The sequence below is a fragment of the Hoplias malabaricus genome, chromosome 11, assembly GCF_029633855.1.
Source record: "Hoplias malabaricus isolate fHopMal1 chromosome 11, fHopMal1.hap1, whole genome shotgun sequence".
NCBI lineage: Eukaryota > Metazoa > Chordata > Actinopteri > Characiformes > Erythrinidae > Hoplias > Hoplias malabaricus.
In genome coordinates, this window is record NC_089810.1 from 13,653,221 (window position 1) to 13,677,597 (window position 24,377).

A 24,377-nucleotide genomic window follows, 5' to 3' on the forward strand; every position below is an offset into this window, starting at 1 on the left:
GAACCCCCGCGACAAAAAAAAAAGTGAGCTAGAAACTCTACGCCCCGCAGCAGAAGCGCGCCAAGTTCCTGCGGAGTGCAGTGAGGAAATGGCGAGCAGGAGAATAAAACGGTCTAGCAAAGCGTCAGCAAAATATACCAGCGATGTATATGGTTAGTAAACGAGTGAAATTTGTGTCATAAGTTGTCGTAGAGTACACAACACTTTGAAAGTGTTTTCCCCTTTTCCTAACGTAGTAGCTTAGCTAGTCTGAAATTGTAAACTCTCCAGCTAGTTCTAGTTAATTCTGACAGAGCTAGCTAGCTTTGGACATGATGGAACGTTCAACACACCACTGTATACTACTGCTAATGTTTGTTTACTTTTCCATTTGGTGTGTTGTAGCTTTAGAAATGTTTTAATATTTGCATACACACTTTTAATAGTTTTTCATAAACTTTTCAATTATAATTATGAATTTATAATTATAATATTTGCTTCTAGCCAAGGGTATTTAGCATGTAGTTATAGCTTGCAGCATCCCAACTTATTTTAACCTCATTTCTTTTTGTCTTTTTTACATACTGCAGAGGTACCTGCCCCAAAACATGTTCGGAAAGAAGTTTTAGAACCGGGTAGGTTAACTTAAATTTGCTTATTGTTAGCATAGCATTTGTCTTGGACTGCAAATCTTTATAGCTAGATTTGTGGAGTGAAATTCCCGCGGACTAGTTTGGCAGGTTTGGGTGCTAAATGAATTTTAATAATGTTGCCGGTAGAATTTTTAAATAATACAATAGTATACTGAGTAATAAATAAATTTTAAACATATTTATTTATACCGCGACCCTGAAATGGAAAAGCGGAAAAGATGATGATGATGAAGATGAATATTTATTTATTGGAAGCTTTTCTGAATCATTCTGTAGATGACACTTGGCTATACACTTTCTTTTTGTTTAGGAATACAGACAAGACTAGAGACAGTTAAAATATGCATTCATAAAATATACAAAAAAAAAGACATATGCTAAGATTGAGAGCTGGTAAGTTCTTGTTATCTCACCTGCTCTCATTTAGCATTGATCATTAGTTGTTAACAGCTGATTTTGTCAGGCTAGTCTAATAATGACAGATTATAGTACCATTATAGAGTATTGAAAAAAGATCAGATAAAGAGATCCTGTTAACAGTATCCAGTGGTGTTGTCAGTTTCTTCACCTAGTTGATTTGTACACAGATGTCAAAGTTAGTTAACACTGCAGCATTAGTAAGACAACTTTTCAAGATATGGTTCCAACAAGAGTAAAAGTGCTGAATTGTTTGAGACTCACAGTCTGTGTAAGAATTAGCAGCAAAAATCAAAAATCCTTAGGTTAGTCATAATGTGGTCACCCACAATTAGGTGAAGTGTTCAAATAATCACACCATCATTAATAATAATAAAAACAATAATAGTGTTTTTTTTGTGTGTGTTTGTTTTACATATTTGTACATTTTAAATTGTTTCAGATCTACCCACCACCTCAGGGAGGAAAGCGGTGAAGCAGACTGCAGAACATGCTGATAAACGTACTGGCATTTTCTGTATTTCAGAGCAGTGTGATTTTTTTTAGTCAGTATAAACAACTGTGGCCAGTTTAATATAATATCACTTTATTAACTCCATGACATGTTTTTGTCCATTGTGACACACATAATATATATATATATATTTTAGTGTTTCTCACACTGTAGCAAAAACACCAAGACTTTAACACATGACGTCTTGTTAAAAATTTTCTCAGTACTCACCTGTTAAGTAAACATTAGATGAATCAGAGGTGTAACCACATCTAGGCATTCTTTCAAACTAAGAGGAAGCAAACTCAGCTAAAACAAATTTACTAGTTACATGTAGTAGTTTTTTGCAATTTTATGCAAGAGTTGTTGTTGCTACTCACTCTCTCTGCATTGTTATAGCGCTCATAATTGCGCATTTTATATGGTCAAAATATACTTTTCCATTGACCACATAACGTTGTGCCACCAAATTATAACATATGGGTGGGAACCCTGTAATTCATTCTCTTGTTAAAGATTAAGATATAATGCACAAATGTACAAAGGAAGTTATTTATATAAACAGTTACTTGCTGAAATTAATTAGATGAATTTTGGAAATATTGCTAGTATAATTGTAAAGGATGCAAAAGGTTACTGTTTAAATGTTTTCTATTCATGTTTATGACTTGTGCTAGTTAAGGACCATCATTCAATAACCACTGAACCTGTAGAACAGATGAAGGAAAGTCAAACTTGTATGTACATTTTCTCAGTTGATCACCTAGAAGACGGTGATATGAAATTAATAGAACAAGTGAATTTGTATTGTGAGAAGATATTAACATAATCTGCATTTTGATTTGCAAGGAAGCCAGTACCTTTTTGTAGGAATTACTATATGTGTTTATTTTGTATGTTTATTCATGCTGGAAATAACAAAGTGCAGATAATTTGACTAGTGACCTAATTTCACTCTTAAAATCAATGGTTTGCTTGATTAAAGGGTTCTTTGCAATATGAAAGTGTTCTTCACATTGATGGACAATGTGCTGTAAAGGGTTTGTTATAGAACTTTTTGAGAAGGGTCTATATGGCACTAAAAAGGGTTCTTATTACTAAAAACTTGACATCGTAACAATAGCAACACACTGTTTGGTGCTACATAGAACATTTTTCAAAAAGGTTCTGTATCAAACCCTCTGCAATACATTCTCCATAAATTTGAAGAGCCCTTTAATCATGCAAAGGGTTCTTTGAGTGTTCATGGTTCTATATAGAACCATTTACTTTTCTATAGGACCCTTGAATGACCATCATTTTTAATAGTATACTTGACATGATTTTTTTCATTATGGTATGTTAGCAAAAAAACTAAAACTGAAATTCCTGACTTTTTCTGATTTGATTTTCAAGCTGCTCCTACTGTCCAGTCTGCATTTCAAAACGCAAAACAGACACTAGAGATGCAGAAGGTGAAGATCATTAGTCTGGAAGAAAAGGTTGCATCCTTAGTAGAAGAAAGAAATTATCTTCGTGAGAGGCTTGAGGACAGTAAGTATGCAAACTATGTAAATTATTGCGTTCCAAGTCAGCACCCTCAAAATGTGCATTCTACCTGTTTATAATATTCGAATATCTAATTGTAGCATGGCCTGTGCTACCTTGGGAGGAGGAAGGACACTGGAGTTAGGGTTGTGGGTTTCAACAGTCATTTTAACTTTATTATCACACACAAAACAAAGAAACCAAACCAAAAAAAAACTGCCATTTTTTAATGGCTTCTACCTAGACTTTTCTGTGTTTTCTTTAAACACAAGCGTTTTAGCTTGTCAGTATGTGCTTTTGTTGCTCTTACCTCTCTGCTTCTTTTAAAGGCACTCATGCTACCCAAGCCAAACCAGCATCAGCTGGCTCTCATTTAGGACATTGTGAGCACCTTAGCCGAGAGGGAAAGACCGTCCATTGCTTTGCCTCCCTGTTGCTACCCCCAGTCTTCTGCTTGGCCTTTAGGATAAAATGTCATACATTGTACGGTGGCCTTGCCGTGAAACTGGAAGCAAGACTCGGGAAGCAGTTCTTGGGGCTTGGGTGCCACTCATGTCTCTCCTCATCTTCCCACCCTCTCTCATGGCTCTTATCCTCTTCTTGTCATCACTTGTGGCTGACATTCGTGCACAGGGTTATGTTTCATCATAGGAAATGGAGAAATTAGGCAGGCCAATTCAGTGATGCCACTTTTGAAGGTTTAGCTTGAGTTTATTACATAAGTAAACATGTTTGTTCAAGTTGTCACAAACACATTGCCAAGTATGTGTAGTTAAGACTTGTTTGAGAATGCAAAGATAATGAATACATCAGGCTCTAACCCAGCTTTATTGGTAACTAGTCTAACTACATTAGCTTACATTAGCTAGGTCCAGAAACAGTGAAAATATATTTCTCTGACAAAATAACATTTTGGCACATTGTTCATTATGGAGAAAATTCTTTGTGTAAAAGACGAAGATGAGTCCATGTCCAGAATTATACAGGTTAGCTGTTTCAGTCTTTACCTGAAGTGGGAGTCTCCGCCACACATCCAATATGAGAAATACCATTTCATGTATTATTTCTGAATGGTTAAACATATTTTTATGTTTTTGCCATTTTTCTTTGCTTGCATTGAACTGGAAATTTGTTCATTAATCTTTCCAGATATTCAAATATCAAAATTAGTCAGAATGCACTGCCTTAATCATGAAAGCTTATCAATTATTAAATTGATAAATTATTGGATGAGCAAAAAATAAAACATTACAATAATTCATAAAAAATGATGCAGAGGGAGAATCTTGCTGTTACCGGGTGTTACAGTTGTTTTAATGGCATGTTTGCATTAAGAATTAAAATTGAAATGACCATTCCACTGCACATTTCTGAGATTGTGTTTCTAAAGTTGCATTTAGTTTGTATTAGTTTCATGAACTAAAGAATGATGCATCATAAGGACCCTTAATAATAGTATTAAGTGTAGATGGCTGGTTGGACAAAAACCCAATATAATTTAAATGCTTTCTGTCGTAGCTCTGAAATTGAAGCTAGGTGATTTGCATCAGCTCCAGTCATCTGCAGCACCTCAGCCATCAACTCTTCGGTTGTCTGCACCTCAGCATACCCCAACTTCTACAGACTCATCAGAGTCTTCTGATTCAGAGGATTCAGAGGCCTCACTCAAAAAGAAGAAGCAAAAGAAAAAGAAATCAAAGAAACTGAAGACTGATTATTTCAGCCGAGGTATGTTAACATTGCCAATAACTGAGCTATAACCAGAGGTGGGTAGTTTACAAAAGTTCCGGATAAAAAGATTTGTTGTAATCACTTGGATTTTGTGATTAGCCCAGCAGGTACATTTCAGTAATAAAATCAACAAGGTAATAAAATACACTGTATTGCCAAAAGTATTCACTAACTTATCCAAATAATTGAATTCAGGTATTTCAATCACTCTCTGTGAATCATGCTTCTCCGTCTGGCGATCCAATGGACGAGTCTGAGTTTGGCGGTTGCCAGGAGAACGGGATTTGTCTGACTGCATTGTGCCAAATGTAAAGTTTGGTGGAGGGGGATTATGGTGTGTGGCTGTTTTTCAGGAGTTAGTCTCTGCCCCTTAGTTCCAGTGAAAGGAACACTTAATGTTTCAGCACGCCAAGAGATTTTGGACAATTTTTTGCTCCCAAATTTGTGGGAACAGTTTGGGGATGGCCCTTTACTGTTCCAGCATTACACTGCATACCAGTGCAGTAACAAGCTAATGCTTTTTGCAATAAAGTGTATCATAACTTCCACATGATTTCAACTACACACCTCTGGCTATACAACTTAAAATGCAAATGAGACACAGAACATACAATATTTTCTGGGATAGCATGCATACCTAGCATGGACTCTTGTTTCAGTTTAAAAATGGGTAGAAGTCACTGTCATGTATTTTACAATTGTTTAAATCATAACTGTACATTGTGTGTGTGTGTTGGGTATGTTTACATATGTTTCAGTGAGAACACCTGAAGATTCCATCAAGCGGTACAACAAAGTTTTGGAGCTGGTGAAGCAAGGTTTGACGAAGACGGAGGCATACTGCAGGACACATGTGGACAGAAACACAATCGTTAACCAGGTCTCTATAGCAGAGTTGGCAGTGGTTAATCCTGAAATGTTCCGTGCCTTGAGAGTTAATTTCAAAAAGGGTAGCAACTTGCAAAAGTTTGCTAAGCTTTGTGAAGACCAGTGTTTACTTGAGCCAAATCAAACCAGGATAAGTGCACTGAAAGAGAGAGGGGATCTCCTTGACATTAAACGAAACTAAGTGCATTTGGAAGATTGTCTCTGAAAATAAATGTTTTATTTGATGGGTCTGATTTAAGTAAAAAAATGTTGTTGTTTTTTTGTTTATTTTGTTTAAAGACAAATTCCCTTCATAATTCTTAAGAACCTACTGAAGGAGTTATCTTTTATTTTATTTGAAATGCAGGTTTTGTCATAGCCATAATTATTCACTGGTTTGAAGTAAAGGTACCATGTTCATGTTTATAATGCAGGCTTTGAATAAGTTACCTGTGATTTGTGTTTTATTGTTGGATGTTTTTTCACACGCATAAAGGTACCATTTTTAAGTTTGAGAATGTACAGAAGGATTAGCCATAGTTTCTTGTTTAAAGATGAGTCTTTCTACCAAATAATTTGTGCAAGTTTACAGGTATTTTCTGTATAGTACAAGAATAACTTGTATGTGTTCTGAATGACATGACGTAAAAATGTAAATAAAAAGTAAAAAATGTTACATTGTCTCTCAGTTCATTACCTCATGTTTTGTATTCTAAGAAACATATTTTGAAATAGTATTTTAGCAAATGCTTTACGTTGATAAACACAATGTTAACAGTTATTAATGTATACTGTAAATGAATATCAATATATTAACTGATGACTTATAAATATGTATTATGTCATGACTTTACTTGGTGGGGCACATAATCATATGTAAATGCAGTAACTAATGACCTGTAGTGATATTAAGTAATGCGTATTAAGGCATTAAGTCATGTGTAATTACATCTTGAATGTGGGCATTATCATTGGAAGTTGAAAGTTAATGATTTTTTTATTTTATATGAACAGTAGCACTTCTAAAGTCAAGAACCACATGAAAAAGACCTGAAACTGAATTCTTGTCATTGACATGGAACACAACACCAGAATGAACTATACATCAGAATGGTACCAACAAGGTAGGTGTGTAAAATGGTTACCAGATTATAAATAAAGCTTATAAAACTTATTACACATACTATATGAACCATGAGGGCCAAATTTTGAGATATTTTTGTTAAACAGAAACAAAAACCTGTGACTAATTTTCCTTATGGTTATTTTTTCTGCCATGTTACTCTGTGTAAGTGGGTTAGGCTAATTATTTAATTAATTAATATGGCCAATAACAACCCTAAAGTCAAGTGACTTTATATAAGTAATTACAAAACTCGTAATAAACTCATAATAATCACTTAATCACTGCTTATGTCCCTGGCTATAAATTTGCCTACATCAATGCACAAAGATATGTAACACACAGTATCCAAATAGATCCAATGTGTAAAGGGTGTTAATTAATAAGGCAAGTCATAGTGTTAATTAAGAGATTGAATTAACGAGATGTTGATACTTAATATTTACCCTTGCTAATGGCGATGTATGTATGAGTAATGTGGTCATTAATGTATATCCTTTGTTAGTTCCTGATATATTAAACATTAATGTATGTATTAATATACTATGAGGAGATCATTCATGACGTGTTAATATATGCTTATTTGTGCACCCGTATTGTAAAGTGTTACCATTAAGTCTGACGTGAAAGTAATGGTTTATCTTGTATATGTAACACCACTTGTCCTCGGGGTCCAGGGTGCTGTTTCATACCTGTGGGAGGTGAAACGAGGAGAAGAAGGGCAGAGAAGCGGCGGAAGAACATGGAGACTGCAAAACAAACTGAACAGGAGGCGTTTTAGAAATGCTTCTGTTTTCTAAAATGTATTGTGTACGCATACACACCTTAAACCAAAGGTAATGAACACACTGAGTCAGTTCATCACTGATTTAGTGTCCAATATGGACATAACACGGCATAAGGTTACATTAAAGGTCAAAAGTAATCCTGGCTGTATGTTAGTGACCATTAGACAGTCCATTGGAAGAACCACCAAGGTGCTTATGATTTTGATCTTCATCCGGACTGTCCTCCTCTTCCTCGTCACTTCTTTCATCACCTTTCATCTGCAATAAACAGATAATGTTTATTTGTGCAGGTCACATTTTATATTAGGTTTTTTGCAAGGTTTTTGAAGAATGATGAATGTCTGCATACTGTTTAATAAAGTTCACTTATTTATTTAAACAATGTTGACGTTAAGAATCTTAATACTTATGTATATATTAATGCACATATATTTTTTCATGTTAAATTCTTCAATTGAGCAGAATTGTTCACAGAGGATGTATAAGATGTACATTGGTATGTAACATACCCAGGAGTGACCAAATTTAGCATAACAATGTAGTTGAAAATACTCACTTCGCCAAAGAGAAACTTTTTGACCATGCGGAGGATGAGGGAGGCCCAGAAAATGTGGAGCAGCTGCAGGACCACGAGCATGACGTTGAAGAAATAATAACCAAAAAATGGTTGAAACTGTTCCAGAGGATAGACCCATGTGCAATGGATCAACCTTAAACACAATTAAACTAGAAAGTGAGACCTGAACAACAAACATCAACATACAAGAATCTGCTTTTATTATGTATGTTTTACTATATCAAATATCAATTTACCAGAAAGGGAAGATGACTAATCTGGTCACCATGAACACCAGAGTGAAGAGGACAAACATGCAGTTGCTGGTACGCTCCCACTTCGCATAATTAAACATCTTCCCAGACTGTGGAAGAGATACAGTATGCAACAGTTTGATTCTAATGCACAATTAAATGACATACTTATTCTGAATATAAATGTTTTCACAGGAAAAGAGATACAAAGACATAATTAAAAGAAAGGTTATTAGGTTGATATGAGTTTGATATGGAGCCACTGAAAGCATGTGAGGAGAAAAAATGACAGGGGTTTCTTAATAACTGGAAAACATAAGATCACTCCTCCCTGAATTTCACTGCACCCTTAATCTGCTGGACCTTGATGGTGGTGGCACGTTATCTTTTGTGCAAAAGGGGAACTTGTCATCAGCAAGTATGCTCAGGGCTGACTCCAGGGATCAGTCCCTGTAACCCTATCCTGGGCAGAGTACACAATGATCTTTTTCTTGTATCATGCTTGTCTGGATCTAAACTCCAGACCTGTTTGCTATAGGAGACCTTACTTGGAGCTCAGAGCTCCTAATGACAGGCCTGGAGGTCACTAGACCATGCAAGCCCTTCTGCCTTGAAAAGACTTCAGGATAAGAATGATTTTAACTCTCACTTACAAGAGAGTTTTTCACGTTCTGTAGGTGAGGGGCAAGTAGTCTGAATGGACCATTTGAGAGCTGGTTATAAATGTGGTCAAAACTTGTTGGTGTCTTTTACAGTGGCAACCCTAGAAACCAGTTGTGGAATCTAATAGTGAGGATAGCCTACAAGCAGAAGAAGGAGGCATTTTGAACTTGGCTGGATTGAGGAACTACTTGGATTGGTGTTGGGAGATAAAAAGGCATCTTTGGCAGTAGCAGAAACAAAGTTCTGAGAATAGGACAGATTTGTAAGGGGAGCATGACTGGGCAGCCTCAAAAAGGTTCTGAAAGACTCCAAGACAATACAATCCTGTCCAAGATAGTGAAATTTGACTCTTGCCTCCTATGCATGAGGTAGGGCCAGAGGTACCTGGGTTCCACAATGGCAAGGCCCAAGGAGAGACCCTGGCTGACATGCCTCTACAATATCCCATGGACTTCTAAAACAGTTATGCCAGAGTGGAACAATGAGGATTTCATCTTGTTGTTAATGGCCGATCAACTCTTCGCCCTCTCACAGATAGCTGTGGGGGCATGGGAGTTTGCCACTCCATTGTACATGCGTTTTGTGGGTTTGGAGAATGCATATGACGCATTTCCTTGAAATATTTTGTTTGGAGTGCTGTAGTGGAATGGTTTGCCTCGGTGTTTGAGGGGAGCTGTTCCATATTTGTACTTTCAGAGTGTGAGTTGCGTTCTCCTCAGTAAGTTTGATTTATTCACTGTGGTCGTTGGACTCCATTGATTTTGTGCCTTGTCTCCAGTCCTGTTTCTGATATTCATGAACAGATGATCAGAACCTCCAAGTCTGAGATGTGGTAATCTCCTGGAAACAGATGGCATGCTCCCTTCATATAGGGGGTGAGAACTTACCCCATGTGAAGGTGTTTGCGTGTCTCAGGGAACCTCTTGACCATTATGTTAAAGACAGATGTCCCCTAATATCCCCACCCTCACCTATGATCATGAGCTTTTTTTAATAAACAAAAGAACAAGATGAGTTTTCTGCGATGGTTTGCTGGGCATACTCTCTGTGATCAGGTGAGGAGCTTTTAAAAAGTAGAACCACCTCAACTGGCTCCTCTCAACACGTAAGAGTAGTGGGTCTACTTTTGAATTGCTAAGCTCCCACTGAAATGATGCTTTAAATTTCTGCCATAGGCCGGGAGAGAAGCCACTGGAAAGCAGGGAGGCAGTGGAAATAAAGCTGCAGGCTAAGCTAAAGGCTAGCCTGGATTGACTAATCCTGTTAAGACTACCAGAACTGCTGAGATACCCAGATGAACAGTCTGACAGTTTCTGTGGAGGCTGGAGGAGGAGATGCTGGTGGTGAGTGGGCTGTTTAATGCTATGCTAAGTGCTAGCTGAATTGACTACCCCAATTGTCTCCTTTCTCCCAAATGTCTCGGGCTGCACTGTTGGATCTGGGCCGGTGGAATGATCTGTTTCACCTGATGGATCTGCTACATCCAGAGCATGAGCCACTGTTCTCTAAGTATCATTCAGTCCAAAATTAAATTATTGGACTGGGTTTTTACAATCCTGTGGCTTATACAAAAGGAATCATACTATTGATGTTGTCAGACAATTTGATTTGCTGGTATTGTGATGTAAAAAGTATTTCAAAAATATAACAAATTTTAGGACAAATCACCTACTCTAGCTTTAAGTCTTTTTAAATTGGCTCCCAAACATCAGAGAGCTGACATTCAATATTATAAAAAAAAACTGATAAAGGAATAACCCAATCTAATTGTGAAATTCAATGAGAGGGATGAAATATTGTGAGAAATAATTTGTGTCTATTAGCCTGCTGAAAGTCCCCCTGCCACACTCTTATGTGTGTGAGTAGTAACTTGACAAATGTGTTTAAGTCAGACATGGAACTCTGCTATAGATATTATCTGTAATGCTGTTTCTGGCTAAAATTATTTTAATGTGATCTATTGCAAGCTTCAACAAATAAATGAATGCATTTAAAAGCTACCCAGTAAACAATTAGCCGTTGATTCAACATTGAAATATGTCCTTGATGGACAGACTACTTTTAGACCTATTTTGAGCGTCCAGGGACGTTCCTTGTTTACTGGGTATGTATGTCCATGTTAATCTCAAACCACTAAAATATTCTTCTGAATCAATATTAGTTGAGTATTTTTACGTGAACTGAAGGACAAAAAAAAAATGTTTACCAATAGAAATGAATATAAATAGTGATGTAGTAAGGGCCTTATAACCTTTCTCTCTCATACCTCTAGTACAACATCGGCGGCATCGTGAATCAGCATGACTAGAGTACCAATGCGGATATAGTTTGCACACCAAGAGAAAGAAAGCAGTGTCAGAGTGGCCCAGTGATGCAGCAGCTGCTCTTTAAAATCCTACAGACACACACAGAAAGACTTTGATCAGTAACAGGAAAGATAGCACATCAGACATGTGTTCAGATAATACATTAGCAATACTTCCATAACCTCAAGCACACATACAAGTGATAAAACAGCTCAGAGAGCACAGTGCACCCTCTGTAACTCACACTGACATTCACACAATCTCTGTAATATCACAACCTTGCACCTTTTCTCCTTTTAACACTACTTTATTTCACAGAACACCAGCTCCCCTATACTTTGTAGTTCGAATGGTAAACTGCAAACCAATGCACCCTATAGACACAGATGCACTGTCCATTCTCTGGACTACAATTTGATTGTACTCAAGATGTTGTTCTGCGTGCTTTATTTGATCAGACACTGCTGGAGTTTTTAAACTGTTTTTAAGTGTCACAGCTGGACTGAGAATAGTCCACCAACCAAAAATATCCAATCAACAGCGTCCTGTGGGCAGCATTCAGTAACCACTGGATACAAATTATTCAGAGCAACAGATAGACTACTGTCTGTAATTGTACTGCACAGTGCTCCTGTATGAACAGTGAGTGTAGAAACCAGTAGATGGTAGTAATGTTATTGCTGATGGGAGTGTATTCTTACTTCATTGATTGATATTATTGTTTCTGAATGGCGAAAAGGAAAATAATTAAGAGGCTTATATCATGGGAACTAGGCCTGTCCCGATAGCCATTTTTTGTAGTCGATATATCGTCCCAGAAATAACTGTGATAAACGATATTATCATTTGAGGACAACTTTATTCCATTGATATAATGATAATATAATAGAATAATAATGCAGTTACACCACTTTAAAAATCACTGAACTTAAAGCAAAACAATGATTAAGAATATTCAGACATTGTATTAAGAATACAGTGGAACCTCTACGTACGAACTTGATCCGTTCCGTGACCCGGTTCGTAAGTGGAAAAGTTTGTTTCTTGAGTCAATTTTCCTCATTTAAAATAATGGAAAAACAAGTAATGTGTTCCAGCCCCCACTCCAAAACTCACCCTTTTTGCACTGATATATGTTTACAATACTCTCATATTAGTAAAAAAAAAATAGCATTACTAAAAATAAAAAAGAAATACAGTGGTAACAGTAATAAAAAAGAAATAAAGTTGTAAGTGGTTACACATCGCTACCTTGAAGACGTGACAACTGGCTGGAGGAGTAACACAGGCACTGGCTGTATGACGGGAGGTGGGAGGTGGGTGGAATAACGGAGAGTAGGCGGGTGAATGTGGGGAGACGAAGCGTAGATACGGCTTAACTTAGCACGAATTTCGATGTCTGCTCTTTACACTAATGCTAAATTGCTAAAACTACACTTTGCTAATCTTAAAAGCTCACTCAAGTCTGGGCGCTGGGAGACTCGCCGATTGGGGTCAGTGGCCATTTCCAGCCGCCGGCTCGGTGGAGGCTCGGGTTCATTTCTAGAGTCATGGTTCGTTGGTGGAGATAAAAAATATTTAAATGCCCTGTTCGTATCTTGGAAAGTTCGTTAGTATAAGCGTTAGTTAGTAGAGGTTCCACTGTATTTCAATATGCTAAATAAATAAAACATAAATACATTTACTTTTTTATTTATTTTATATTATTAAACAAATCCATATAATGGCTCCAGAACAGAGAGAACTGAACAAAGCGAGCAGCTAAGGTACTAGTGACGTTAGATGTTTTATATAAACAAACATGTCAGTAAACACATTGTGTGAATCTGAGGTCAGGAAAATTTTCTTTTATTTTATTTTGTAAATGTAAATAAGTTATAGGATGTACCCTTACCTTACGTTTTATATCCACAGCGACACTGAACAAGAGAGAGCTGTAAAAACTCATCTCAATCATGTAATACCAGTACTGAGAGTCCAGGAGGGACTAAAGACACAAATGCAAACAAACACACAAGCAGGCAGTTAAAATACAAATCCCACACAAAGATAAACATAAACAAAATGATATGTCATTACAAGCATAAACCTAGTAGGCCCTTCCTATGAAAATAAACATTTACATAAAAAAAAATATGCTCAAAAACAACATCTCAACACACAGAGAGAGTCCTCCCAGTTCTGCATGCAAATAGCACCCAGACACACACTGGCTCTAGAACACATTTTGTTTTAATAAACCTTTACAGCACATCATTCACAAATTATCATTTAATATTCATTATAAGCCTAGCTCAGTTCACTCTGGAAGCTGTTTGTATTTTCTGGTTCCCTCTTTTGTGGAATTCCAAAGATATTCCTTGATGTTGAGCTTTGTTCTGTGGATTAAACAGGGCTGAGGCCTAACTGAGACTTGTATGCTAAGCTAATTTATGTCTAAGCAGCTGAGACTTGAGATGGATATGAGGCTTAGGTCTGTATCTCTGCTGAAAGGACTGTGTTTGCAATTTTTGAATAATACGACATGTCATAAACCTTATCTGCTCAGTTCACACTTACCTGCTTGGGAAATCCCACCCAGACTTCCCGTAAATCATAAAACCAGGGTTTCTGTAAGACAGAATTACAATTACAATTCATACTAATGTTTTAAGTGTTCGTTTGAATGTGGGTGTGTGTTTGTGTTTGTGTTTGTGTTTGTGTATGACAGGAGCTTGTCCATGCATGTTAAATCCTTGCTGTGAATGGCAGTACTTGGCTGGAGTCTTGTGGGAATATATTACTTATTATCCTTGAGGCACATCACACATGATTGCGCATGCACATGCAAAATGTGACAAACCTCCACACAGACAAACACTGATTCAAGGTCATTTAGAAACATGTGTGACCACATAAATTTACAGTGGCGTAGAGAAAGGTTTTAGTCTGAGCAGAGTTTAAATACTTACGTCATGTAGAGCCAGCAGGCCTCCCAGGAATGCACAAAGATAAAACACAAACCTCCAGCTACACAAAAGAGAACACATTTGACTTAAATCCCACAGATATCATGCAGTGTAGTACACTACCAAACAAAACACACAATAGTGGCCAAAACTCTTCATTATATAGAAGTATTAATAATTAAGAATTTATAATAATTAAGAAATATATTTTACACACACACACACAAATAAATATTTAGATGTGTTGTGCTGGTACATGATCTGCAGGATGACTATCACAACAAAACCTTGTATCTCCAGAACGCTAAAAGCATGTTTACAGGAATTGCTATGAATATTCTTAACTTTGAATGGAAATTAACTGAACAGCTTTTCAAATCTTGCAGCATTTCTATTGGATTATTCAAATTTATCAATTCATTGTAAAGGACATTGAGTATTTTCAAACTCTAAAAAAAGTATAATAAATACAGGGATTTGTTCTGACACTGATAAGGTGTATAGGTGTAACACTTGGGAGTTGAGAAGGATAAGGAATAAAGGAGCTGAAGCACATGCAAACAATTAAACACAAAGATGAACACTGAGGAAAACTGGAACTAAACAAAACAAACTTAACAGTTACATAAAAAAGGAATAGATAACTACAGTGCATTCAGACACTGAAACTTGAATACTAAGAATAACACTGAGAAGCATGATTACACAAAAATGCAGGAGAGAAAACGCACTGGTTAACATTCAATGACTGACAAAACTGGATTAGGGAACTTGGCTTTTGGGCATACAGGCAAACAAGGGACACCTGTGAGCTCCTCTGACTGACTGTGGTGGGAACACACAAGGACACAGAGTGAAAACATAAACACGTGGCTAAGAAAACAAAGAGCTCATGTGACAGAGACAGAACAAGAGGAAAAACGAAAACATGCATGAATCAGAGACATGACACAGAACAGCGCAATAGTGGTATTCTCCTACAGGATTTTATAGATTTTATGGTGGAGTATATGATTAAAGCCAGTTACTTTTCAATACTCAGCACTGTATTTGTAGGAAGTTATCCAGGTCGAACAGTAATCACTTATTTTGCTTATGGCTACTCTTAAAGTAAAGCATTGCCAGTGTTTGTGTTTGTGCATGTACCTCGCTTCTCTGAATTTCTTCAGCACTCCCGGTCTTTCCTGGTTTCTCCTTCTGCGAAACCAGTTTTCCACCTGCCTCTCTGTCCAGCTCACCTTTTTACTGAGGCCTCTAACATCTGCCTATACATAACAGAATAAAGTACACCCACAGGTTCATACACCAAGACATTATAGTACAGTTTAGGCAAAGTGTGTGTTTATGTAGGGCACTTTTTTATTATTATTACTATTTTTATTTTGAATGTGAAGTGTTTTTGAAAAAGTATACTCTTAATATGTGTGTGTGTATGTACCTGTGAGGGATGTTTAGAGTGTGTAGTATAGTACTGTTCTAGCGTAGAGTTATATGACACTCTTAGATGAACTTTTTCTTTCACTCCCAGCGCTGCAGCGATAAGTGGAGCAGTCAGTCTGTCAAGAGAATATTAACAGATCAGCAAAAGGCATAGTCCTCCACCTTCTACACCTCACCTCATCCTCCATTCTCCCCCACATGCAAAGGCTTGTCTTGCCACAGTTATGCTGTCTGCCCAAACCATTTGTTCCCATCACCTCTTGGGGGTGTGTCCTCAATGTCTGCGCATTTGTGTTTGTTTTCATACAATTTCTGGACAAATACACTGCTCTAAGAGAGTTAGATGTCATTCATAGTAGTAATATGTTTCGTAATTCTGTTTACACTGTAGGTAGTGTTTCATGTTTCCACGAAACCATAAATAATATTCCTTTTACAGTAATGCTGTTTTCTTGTTAACAATTTGAAAACATTTGAATCCTAGTGTATTTTCTGAATGTGTAAGATGTAATTGCATAATGCATATGAATATTATATATAAGTAGTAATGTGTAATATTAATATCAAACTTTCATTCATTCATTATCTGTAAGCGCTTATCCAGTTCAGGGTCACGGTGGGTCCAGAGCCTACCTGGAATCATTGGGCGCAAGGCAGGAATACTCCCTGGAGGGGGTGCCAGTGCTTCACAGGGCAACACACACACACACACATTCACTCACACCTACAGACACTTTTGAGTCGCCAATCCACCTACCAACGTGTGTTTTTGGACTGTGGGAGGAGACCGGAGCACCCGGAGGAAACCCACGCGGACACGGGGAGAACACACCAAACTCCTCACAGACAGTCACCCGGAGCGGGAATCGAACCCACAGCCTCCAGGTCCCTGGAGCTGTGTGACTGCGACACCTATCTGCTGCAACACCGTGCCGCCCTGTATTATCAAACGTATTATATTTAATTTGTTACATATTTTCACTGATGAGTCAAAGCCTTTTCTCTTCAAAAATGTTTTGGTCTATTATTATTTTTGTGAAAAAATAAAAATAATATTTATTCAGATTTTTGTTCCTAAAACAACATGTATGAAAGACATGGCTCATAATATTGCACAGAAATAGTTACAAAAATAAAGCATATATGGGACATAAATCAGCCATAACTTTAATTCTACCTGTTAATACTGTGCTGGTCCCCCTCATGCACCAAACAAAACAGCTTTGACTCTTTAAGGAATAGACTCCACATGAACTCGTGGTATCTGGCCCAAAGACCTTAGCACCAGTTTCCAGAAGCCCTGCAAGTTGTAAAATGTTGCCTATATTGTTCTGAATTGTTTTTGCAACATGCCCCGCAGATGTTTGAAAAGATTAATATCTGGGAATGTGGAGGCGGTGTCAGCAACTTGAACTCACTGTCGTGTTCCACAAACCTTTTATGCAGCACTGTTGCCATAAAGATGTGTACCTGGTCAGCAACAATATTTAAGTAGGTGGTACCTGTTATCATAATATCCACATGAAGGCCAGGACCCAAGATGCCCCCCAGAACACTGCCCAGAGCCTCACAATGTCAGTGCCAGCTTGACTTTCTCCCATTGTGATTCTTTGCGCTATCTTATCCCAGGTATGTGACAAACCTCTCCCAGCTGTCAACATGATGTGAAAGTATACCTGATTTATCAGACCAGGCCACATTCTTACACTGCTCAGTGTTAGAGAGGTGAGGCTGCCCAATGTAGCTGGTTTTGGTGAACCGGGTCAGCAAGGGTTTTCACCAGAAGGACTAGCCTTCATTTGCCACGTGCATCAGTGAACCTTGGGCAGCCATGACATTGTCACCAGTTCATCGCAGTTGTCCTTTCTGGGATCATTTTTGGTAAGAACTTACCACAATATAATATGAGAACACCATACAAAAACTGACTGTGACTATTGAAATGTGTGTGCATGTGTACCTCTCATACAGGACCCTAAGGCCCAGCAGCAGCACTGCTATCGGTAAAATGATGTACAGATGAGACACATGAGCGTAAACATGATCCTCTTTGTCCTGCAGGTCTGCCCATGTTACATTGACAGGCAACCACAGACGCTCCCACCAAAACCACTCACTGATCATTGCCCTGGAAAACACACACCCACACACAAACATACACACACGTTAAAACAGCCTCAAAATATCTGAACACAGTGATTCAGTAAACCCCGGCATCACCAATGTGTCATACACACCTACATCTTAAACACCGGCAAACACAGACACATATAATGTACTTAAGTTAAACCCTCACATTTCAGTCTGATTACAAACGTTTTATAAACTAGTAATGAATATATTTCACAAATAACAGAAATATAATGTATAATTATTTTACAAAACACTGCCCCTTACTTCTCTATCCGTCCTAACACCAGCATCGCTTTTTATACAGTGGGAACACCTCTCTTCATCAAAGTAAACATTTACCTTGAAGAGTTTAAGACCGTTAGAGCCTTTCAGAGGAACACCTTGAGCAAACTAAATGCTAATGAATAGATAATATTTGACGCAACACTTAGACACACAGAAGAAAACTTGTTTAATCTTTTTTAAAAAATAATACAATTTAACCAAAATAATTGTCTGTTGTGAGTTTAACCAGGACACTGCTGGCTCTGTGTGTAAACTGTTGTGGTGCTACTGCTGAGCTGCTAGTGAGCAAGGAGGACTGATAGAAGAGAAATGAGAAGCTTCAGCTGTGAAAACAATTCACACCACTTTGCAAAGAGATAAGGCCAATTTTTTTGTACGACTTCCAAAATAAAAATAGAATTTTAATTAAGTAAAAACCCATTTGGAAACGCTGACTTTCACATTATGGCCAACAGTAAGTTCAGCAAAATTATTAAAGAAGGAATGCTAATTTAAATTGAGGGTCTGCTGTAAACTACATTCTTTGACTACTAACTGTGGTATAATTTCAGCAATATGTGTGTGTGTGTGTGTGTGTTTGAGAGTGAGAGAGAGCAAGAAGGGAAGGCATGTTAGAACAGTTCTGAAAGAAGCCAGTCTGTGCACTTAATATAATGACGTACATGTTTATAAAGGACAAACTGAACTTGATGGAGACAAAACAGTTCCTTGTCTGTTCTCAGTCACAGGAGTTCCATTAGCGCCACTAAACAGTTTTTAGTTGCATAAAGGAGCTCAGGTCAGGAATGTCCATCTCGAATTTCAGGTATGAACACATGCACAGATAAAGCAGGTATGTGCTCAGAAAGAGCCTGTTATGAGTTTCTTGTCATAAAGAATAGTCTAGGTGTTATTCATTTATGAAAACAAGAGCAAAAATAACACTCACTCACACAGACAGTATATTCATGAGGAAAAATAAACAGTAAAAAAGAACCCTACCTGCCTTTTCCCTGCTCTGCTCTCCAGCCAACTGAAACAGGTAAGCCCTCCCTCTGTTATTCACTCACTCTCATTTTTCACCAATAGCCCTCCCTCCAACATTTTTTCACATAACACACACACTCAGATAAGACACACCTTTAGTCAGTGATCCTTGAAAGTCCTGCAGAGTAATGACTCCACTACTGAATGAATGAACAAAAACATTTTCTCAGTATACATTACCCCATATCACAAACAAAGCCCACTGGATAATAGCCTTTGTGTGTGTGTGTGTGTGTGTGTGTGTGTTGTAAGAGGCCAGTGAAAATAATAGCCGGAGTTTGGGTTGTAAAAGAAAGTAAAGGGTTTCTTGAGACCTGAGAGAGAGAGAGATTCATATTTCATAATTTACAAAGGAAATAAAATCTCTAACGTGGCACTAATTCCTTGTTCAACACAGAACATCAGCAGCAGATTGGAGATTCAGCCCCACTGCCAGGACTCAGAGACCATGTCTATATGGCCTGATGCCATTTAAGGGCCTGTCATTTTATTAGTTGGAGTAAAGTCTGCTAGATAGGCCCTCTCAGAGGTGACGCCTAATGAAGTCAAGTGCTGACCTCACTGTTAATAAACCACCGTTAATACACTGATTAAACCGCCATAAAATATGTAGTTTGTTTGAAAAATACTGAATTTCAGTTGTACAAGTCTAATCCCGTTGTGCTCATCGGCTCAGTGCACAAATATTTTATGACACTTAAATAGAAAGAAGAAAATGGATTGTTTGCCCACTTGGAGTCTGGAATCCTGGTAATGATTTCAAATGCTTTAGAATATTTAATGTTCCAAAAAAATAACGTTGGTTTGATATATATATATATAAAATGACAACTGATCCTATACTTGGCTTCTTTTACACTTTGCTATTTAGATAAAGGTTGCATAGGAGGTAAATAAATAAATAAATGTAATACTACACCAAGGCAAAGCAGTAGGCTCATGAGGTCACAGGTGTTCTGGGTATTCTTCCAGTGAAGGTGTTAATGCTCTCTAGTGGTGCTCTGAAGAATTACATCTACATTCAAGCACAATGCTGCTTATTAGTGACTTACGATACCACACATATTCCTTCTGATCCGATACCAAGTAAAACCCAGGCGGATACTGATAACTCAGATTCAGAAAAGGAAAATTAAAACTATTTTGTATATTATTTATTTACTTAATTAATAATGTTTATATATATTTTACAATAACATTTATTTATCCATCCATCCATTATCTGTAACCCTTATCCATTTCAGGGCCACAGTGGGTCCAGAGCCTACCTGGAATCATTGGGCGTAAGGCTGGAATACAACCTGGAGGGGGCGCCAATCCTTCACAAGGCAACACCCACATTCACTCACACCTATGCACACATTTGAGTCATCAATCCACCTACCAACGTGTGTTTTTGGACTGTGGGAGGAAACCGGAGCACCCGGAGGAAACCCACACAGACAGGGGGAGAACATACCAACTCCTCACAGACAGTCAACCGGAGCGGGAATCGAACCCACAACCTCCAGCTCCTTGGAGCTGTGTGACTGCGCCACCTACCAGCTGCGATACCGTGACACCCGCACTTATTTTATAACAATTTAAATTAATTGTGGCATTCGGTTTTTCAAAGAATTACAGGAAATGTACACAAACTGAGACTGAAAAGATGTGAATCACACCCTCACAGTCAGTTCTAAACATTAAACGTTGCCAAATTTTGCAGCTGCCAAAAGATTCGAAGTGGCTGTCTGAGTTACTCTTTCAGTGTGCCTCTGAGTGTGGGGCAGTAGAGGGAGAAGGTGGAAGGAAAGGTAGTTCCTATACTGTGCCGTTATTTATGGTGGCATTTTATTATTAATACACATCTAGGATATACATCCATTTTACAAAATAAATAAACAAATGAAGTAGATATTTTGGAGCCAGAATCAATTCTTAAAGTAAGAGCAAGGATCAGTAGGATCCATTTTATGTATCTGCCCATCTCTACTGTGTATAAAGTCTAACTCACCAAAACAATGCCACCAGTTCTGAGGCTGGTTCAGTCAAATGATGACACGGGAACCTCATTCATTCATACTTTTATTATGAACAGTAATAATGTTGGTTTTCCCATTATAATATCAAAATATTGTTGCTGTTTCTCAAGATCTCTAGGAGTAACACAGAACTGGTCTACGTCGTAAATGCTGGCTCATTTTTGTGCTTAGTTAATTTAACCCAGGCTAAAGCACCATGCATATCATACATATATTGCCACTCAGCAAAGAGCAAGTCTACATTCACATTCTGTGCTCTCTTCTGGAGGAGGATGCGTTGTGTTCCTCTACCTGAACAGTTTCATTGTCTGATCTGATACAGTTATATAACAGTTCACTTTGTGAAGACAATGACTGACAGACAGCACAGTGATTTTTTTTTTTTACATGTAGTAATACCCTGTACTAAATGCTCTAAAATACCTTTTATTTCTGTTGGCTATTGTTTATCACAACATTGCAAAACCTTAATTTGTCCACATAAAAATAGTTCAGTTGAGGTGCACTTGAAGTTCTGACTAGCTAGAAAAGTGGTCATTGCTGATGAAAAAATACTAAGATCTGCTCCCTTTCATCCTCCCTTCACTGAGCTGCTGCTGGTTAGAATTGTGCTTCATTATTGACTCCAGTTAATAATTATGTGGTATGTTTCATATAATCAGAGGATTAAACCACTTAGCTTAAAGCCACAGTTTTAGCGGTAGTGGAGTGGCATACCATTATAAAGCCCAACAATAAGGCTGCTCAATTGATATACGTAATGTAAAACGCAATATAAATGTATTTACACATTTAAAATTTATGAAAGATGAGTTACAGGATTTCCCTCCTTTTAGGACCTCACCATATTTGTAAACAGTGTCTGAAAGTAACACTCACAAGCTGGGTTTACTCTAAGCTATTTAGGCTAACCAAATGCCTTGACCATAACTCAGAAAAAAATCACAAATACACAATGAATTGAAGACAATAATTCTCAATTCAATTACACTTGGACACATTACACATCAAATAAAGATGAGTCTTCAGAGTCAAGGCAATTGGTGGCCTTAAGATTAAAGGTTCAAGAGGCATAGACCATGTCTGGGATTCGCTCAGGTGCATTTTCCTTGAAACACTTGATAGATGTTGGAGGTTTTTTTCACAGTTCCATACCATTTCAATTATTTGAGCAGCTAATTTTCAGGTTTTACTGTATGAATGAAATCCCCTATGTACAGGTAAACCTTTAAACAAACAGATGCCAGTGCTCATCCATGAACAAAAACAACATAAAACAAATGTCCCCTGCTGATTATGGCATATGTATAGGCCACACAGCCCTTGGGCCCAAATGGCCGAGGGATTTCTCCTTTCTCTCACTTCTCATCAAGCCAGATTTGAAAAAGGAGGCCGAAAGTCTTTGTAAAGTATTGGAATGTATATTCGGAGGGTTGGAATGTGTTGAATTGTCATTAAATCCAGTGACTTAGTTCCTGTGATACTAAAAAAACCTTAGAGTGCACCTCTTGGCACACAAAAGTACAAAGGGCGCGTCCCAACACCACATCACAACTTACAGAACAATGCCTTATTTGACTTGGTGAATAAAAAAAAATATCTCACCATCAATGGACAACACGCATGATGGAAAAGACCTCAATAAACACACATACAGTTACTGATGATCCTGCCCTCGGTGGGCCTTACGACGAGTCGGTGAAAGTGTAGTGACTACTTGGGTCACCTGGCACTGAAAGAAGTGATTGGTTGAGAGCTGTTGGAGGGGTAGAGTAGAACTCAGCATTCTCCAATTACGCTTACACAGGGGTGTTGCGTGACAGCTCACTAGGCGAAGGAGGGACCTTCTGGCTGAGATGTGTAAAGCTGGTGGAGTGACTGGCTCTCGGGGGGCTTTCCACAGCGTCGGGTCCTCTTTGCCTAGGGGGAAGAGTCTGACAACGGGACTTGGCTCTTGTGCTTGGGTCCTGCAGAGGAAGTCCTTTTGCAATGCTAGCCATAAGCTCGGGTTTGGATGGTGGTCTTGGCAGTGCAGTGGTCTGACTGCTGGACAGCTCTGGTTTGGACGGAGGTCGTGGCAGTGACGCTAATTGGCTACCTGTAAACTCTGGCTTGGATGGGGACCGCACCATTGCTGCTTGGCTGGTTGTGATTTCCTGTTTAGATGGAGGTCGTGGCAATGCTGTAGACTGGCTGTTTGTAAACTCTGGCTTCGATGGCGAATGTGTCACTGCCACTTGGTTGTTTGTGATTTCCTGTTTAGAAGGAGGGCGGGGCAGTGCTCCTAACTGACTGCCCGAGAGCTCTGTTTTGGATGGTGGACGTGATAGCACAGATGACTGGCTGCCAGAGAGCTCTGTTTTTGAGAGTGGTTGTGACAGCTTTGAGAGTTGGCTGCTGGAGAGATCTCTTTTAGATGGTGTGTGAGAAGGTACTTTGGGCGTGCCACGTAAGAGCTCACTGGGCGATGGAGGAATCTTCTGGCTGAGCTGTACATAACTCGTGGAGTGGCTGGCTTTGCTTGCATGTTCTCCGAGTTCATTCCCTCTGTGCCTAGGTGGAAGAGTTCGACAACGGCTCCTGGGCCTGGTACCTGGACCCTGAGTAGATGGGCCACCCAAGTCAAAATCTTGAGAGTGGGATGCCGCTTCTGTTTTCCCATGATTTGAAGAATCCAACAGATTTAAATGAGGATCTGACGTAACGTGGGGTCGGAAAGATGACTGTGGGATGCTGGGGCTTTCAGTGGGTGAAGCAGACTCAGGCTGATTGGAGTGTGCTGCAGATTCCTCCTCTACTAGTTCAAGTTTCGCCTCCCTGTCTGCATTCTGCAACTCATTTAACTCCTCAACCGACTGACTCTCTCGCACTGTGCCATACTCTGGCCCCACAGACTCCTCCTCTTCTGGGCTCTTAATGGTGATGTCGATGTTGGCAGGACGCTGGGATTGTCGACGTTGCTTCTCTGCCTCCTCACTTAGGAGAAGGTCCAGCAGGAGAGCCTTGTCCCTCTTCAGCCGTTCCTTTAGAGACCGCGGGACATTAGGAATCAACCATGCTACCAGCATACTGAGGAACATTGCCAGGTTCTGAAGTACACAAAGTAACAAGACAAGATTAACCTTATGAATTCAGAGATTTACAAGAGAAATACTAGTCAAACA

At 38.6% G+C, this 24,377-nt stretch overlaps 3 protein-coding genes across 4 annotated transcripts in view; 1 reads left to right on the forward strand and 2 right to left on the reverse strand.

The window, feature by feature from the left end:
* The first annotated feature begins 69 nt into the window (after positions 1 to 69).
* LOC136709913 (chromosome partition protein Smc-like) lies at positions 70 to 6,416 on the forward strand. The gene is made up of 6 exons (XM_066685493.1): positions 70 to 152; positions 570 to 614; positions 1,492 to 1,551; positions 2,938 to 3,075; positions 4,588 to 4,797; positions 5,559 to 6,416. Exons 1-6 carry the CDS (start codon positions 89 to 91, stop codon positions 5,867 to 5,869), a joined length of 828 nt encoding a protein of 275 aa, XP_066541590.1. The 5' UTR covers positions 70 to 88; the 3' UTR covers positions 5,870 to 6,416.
* Positions 6,417 to 6,586: 170 nt separating this feature from the next.
* On the reverse strand, positions 6,587 to 19,170 carry cers3b (ceramide synthase 3b). 2 transcript variants are annotated; one of them, XM_066685491.1, is made up of 11 exons: positions 18,826 to 18,898; positions 17,706 to 17,873; positions 15,744 to 15,861; positions 15,452 to 15,570; positions 14,309 to 14,366; positions 13,917 to 13,967; positions 13,252 to 13,344; positions 11,318 to 11,446; positions 8,392 to 8,498; positions 8,135 to 8,288; positions 6,587 to 7,836 (listed from the first exon to the last, which is right to left on the reverse strand). In XM_066685491.1, coding segments are annotated over exons 1-11 (1,107 nt in total). In that variant the 5' UTR covers positions 18,828 to 18,898; the 3' UTR covers positions 6,587 to 7,728. The 2 variants fall into 2 exon arrangements, with proteins under 2 accessions (XP_066541588.1, XP_066541589.1); XM_066685492.1 differs by lacking the exon at positions 18,826 to 18,898 and adding an exon at positions 19,145 to 19,170 and having other exon boundaries at positions 6,591 to 7,836.
* A 2,112-nt stretch (positions 19,171 to 21,282) lies between these two features.
* ano2a (anoctamin 2a) overlaps positions 21,283 to 24,377 on the reverse strand; it is a 28,155-nt gene continuing 25,060 nt past the window's right edge. Inside the window, exon 26 of the mRNA XM_066684836.1 lies at positions 21,283 to 24,302. Within this exon, the coding sequence (XP_066540933.1) occupies positions 23,013 to 24,302 (1,290 nt within the window). The 3' untranslated portion in view covers positions 21,283 to 23,012. The remainder of the gene's footprint in view (positions 24,303 to 24,377) is intronic.

Bases quoted from the DNA above. Each gene is read 5' to 3' on its own strand.
- cers3b (XM_066685491.1), bottom strand. The intron at 15,862-17,705 runs GTACACATGCAC...TTCTCTTGACAG, and splicing joins CTTAGGGTCCTGTATGAGAG to ACTGACTGCTCCACTTATCG. The intron at 13,345-13,916 runs GTAAGTGTGAAC...TTGTGTCTTTAG, and splicing joins GGGTGGGATTTCCCAAGCAG to TCCCTCCTGGACTCTCAGTA.
- LOC136709913 (XM_066685493.1), top strand. From the start codon at position 89: ATGGCGAGCAGGAGAATAAAACGGTCTAGCAAAGCGTCAGCAAAATAT. The intron at 615-1,491 runs GTAGGTTAACTT...AAATTGTTTCAG, and splicing joins GAAAGAAGTTTTAGAACCGG to ATCTACCCACCACCTCAGGG. The intron at 4,798-5,558 runs GTATGTTAACAT...CATATGTTTCAG, and splicing joins GACTGATTATTTCAGCCGAG to TGAGAACACCTGAAGATTCC.